The sequence below is a fragment of the Lynx canadensis genome, chromosome E2, assembly GCF_007474595.2.
Source record: "Lynx canadensis isolate LIC74 chromosome E2, mLynCan4.pri.v2, whole genome shotgun sequence".
NCBI classification, from domain to species: Eukaryota; Metazoa; Chordata; class Mammalia; order Carnivora; family Felidae; genus Lynx; species Lynx canadensis.
This window is the reverse complement of record NC_044317.1, coordinates 56,056,040-56,058,914: the sequence shown is the minus strand read 5'-3', so window position 1 is coordinate 56,058,914 and position 2,875 is coordinate 56,056,040. Positions and strand designations below refer to the sequence as shown.

Sequence of the window (2,875 nt, the reverse complement as noted above, 5' to 3'; positions counted from 1 at the left end):
CTTGTGTAAGTCTTACATTTTGATTTTTCACAAACCTTATCTTATTGCTAATACCTTTTCTTAAGTGGTGGTAAACAGAGCAGCTTAAGATTTGAAATTAGTAATATTGAGTTTCTATTCTATACCAGCTTATCACATATTGGCATTTGAAGTCTCACTATTTAGGGCATGACATGGCATTCAATGATTTCTATGGTAGGTGTCATAAAAGAAAAATAGTGGATCAATTGCCAATACGCTAGAAAGCTAACGACACACTCTTTTCTTTAAACACAATTTGTCATGGAGCAGGTCCCTAGAATTATACTACAGTCAGTGAGTCTACATTTGATTGAGATATTTAAATATTCATTATTGTTAGTGGTCAACACAAGAAATCTTTAAACATAAATGAAAAAATGTTAGAAAAAATACTACTTATCTAAAATAAGATCACAAGGTGTGAGAATGTCTGAATATATGCCTGTATTTTGAATGTTTTTTAAAGTTTATTTATTTAAGTAATCTGTACACCTGATGTGGGCTCTAACTCACAACTCCCAGATCAAGAGTCACATGCTCTTACAACTGAGCCATCCAGGCATACCTAGAGACCTGTATTTTTTTTTAAATATTTATTCAATGAGAGATTGAAAGAGAGAGAGAGAATGAGAATGAATCCCAAGCAGGTTCCACACTCAGTGCAGATATCCTCAGATCACGACCTGAGCCAAAATCAAAAGTTGGATGCTCAAGCGACTAAGCCTCCCAGGTGCCCCTATACACCTGTATTTTGAAGAATACATCTAATTAGCTTTGTTAAAACAGCACTGTGTTTAAAGGCACTGCCATCATACCAGCCCAGTCAGGTTCTAATCTCCCCATTCCCATTCAAATGTCAAAACATTTGAATTTGACAAATCACCAAACTTTCTCTGCCTCCTTATCTTTTCCATGAAAATACTGACTCTCAACAACTTATGAAGAATACAGAATGTACTACATACACAGCCTTTATAGCAATGATCTATGTTACGTAAAGAGCTCTTCTAGTGTTCTAAGTTCAGACCTTGGAAACTTGTTAAAAAGTAAATATTCTAGGGGCGCCTGGGTGGCGCAGTCGGTTAAGCGTCCGACTTCAGCCAGGTCACGATCTCGCGGTCCGTGAGTTCGAGCCCCGCGTCGGGCTCTGGGCTGATGGCTCAGAGCCTGGAGCCTGTTTCCGATTCTGTGTTTCCCTCTCTCTCTGCCCCTCCCCCATTTATGCTCTGTCTCTCTCTGTCCCAAAAATAAATAAACGTTGAAAAAAAAATTAAAAAAAAAAAGTAAATATTCTAAATAATTATTTTTAAGTGGGAACTCAAGTTAAGTGGAGAACATTGGATTTTAACCAATGTGACACACATGCCTCACACCTCCTGTTCCCATGCAGGAACCTGGCTCAGAAGAAGAATTTCACTCCCTGGGATTTTACAGAATGACCACCAGGGATTTGACGATGGCAATGATCTTTTTCTTACAAACTACAGTTGGACTTCTGGGGAATTTCTCTGTTTTTTACTATTATCTCTTCCTTTATTTGACAGGATACAAGCTTAGGTGCACAGACTTGATTCTTAAGTATCTGACTGTAGCCAACCTCTTAGTTATTTTTTCTAAAGGAATCCCTCAAACAATGGCATCTTTTGGGTTGACACATTTTCTCGATGATTTTGGATGCAGACTTGTTTTCTTTGTTCACAGAGTGGGCAGGGATGTGGCCATTGGAGCCACCTGCCTCTTGACTGTCTTCCAGGTGATCATGATCAGTCCTGGGGACTCCAGGTGGGCACAGCTTAAAATAAAAGCTCCCAAGTACGTGGGCACCTCCAACATCTTCTGCTGGGTCTTGAATATAGTGCGAAGTATTGTGGTTCCTTTTCATCTAACTGACAAAAGGAATAACATAAACATCACAAGGAAAATAGATCAGGACTACTGTTACGCGCTATCTTACGACAAAATCGCAGAGTCATTCTATGTGCCATTGCTATTATCCCATGATGGTTTCTGTTTGGGGCTCATGATCTGGGCCAGTGGCTCCATGGTTTTCATCCTGCACAGCCACAAGCAGCGCGTCCAATACATTCATAGGAACAATCTCTCCCCCAGATCCTCCCCTGAGAGCAGAGCCACCCGAAGCATCCTTGTGCTGGCGTGCTTCTTCCTTTCTTTATGGATGCTGTCCTCTATCTTCCACGTTTGTTTGTCAGTTTTTAACAACTCCAGTCTGTGGCTGAGGAACACTTCTACACTACTCACTACGTGTTTTCCTACTCTCAGCCCCTACATCCTCATGAGACATGACCCCAGAGTGTCCACCCTCTACTCTGCCTGGATAAGGAAACAAAACCCCCTAAACTTATCATAAATATGTAAGTTATATGCCTATTCACAGTGGTTATTTATTAACCCCTTTCAATGTGCAAGCACATTTATGAAATATTCATATTATGAGAGAGGGGTAAACGAGACAAACTGAGCTTCTCCTAAATAAACAACATCCAGAGCAATTATAAACGAAATGTGGTATAGTTATCAACTTAAAATACAGTAGCACCTCCTTATCCAAGGTCTCACCCTCTGCAGTTTGTGTTCCATGTGGTCAACGGCAGCCCACGAGCAGACAATCCTCCTTCTGATTTATGGTCAGAAGCTCCATAGCAGCCTAGCGCTAAATCACAAGCCTACCTCATTCCCCTCACTTCATCTCATCACGTAGGCATTTTATTGTCTCACATCATCATAAGAAGCGTGAGGACAGCACAATATTTTGAGAGAGGGGGAGAGAGAGGAAGAGAGAGAGACCAGATTCACAGTATTATTACAGTATATTGTTATAATTTTTATTATTACT

General features: G+C 40.3%; 1 protein-coding gene across 1 annotated transcript; it reads left to right on the top strand.

The window, feature by feature from the left end:
* Positions 1-1,456: 1,456 nt before the first annotated feature.
* Positions 1,457-2,389, top strand: LOC115502379 (vomeronasal type-1 receptor 4-like). Its single transcript, XM_030297668.1, has one exon. It carries the CDS (start codon positions 1,457-1,459, stop codon positions 2,387-2,389), a length of 933 nt encoding a protein of 310 aa, XP_030153528.1.
* The last annotated feature ends 486 nt before the right edge of the window (positions 2,390-2,875 follow it).

Excerpts from the sequence above, each read along its gene's own strand:
- LOC115502379 (XM_030297668.1), top strand. The coding sequence starts at position 1,457 with ATGACCACCAGGGATTTGACGATGGCAATGATCTTTTTCTTACAAACT.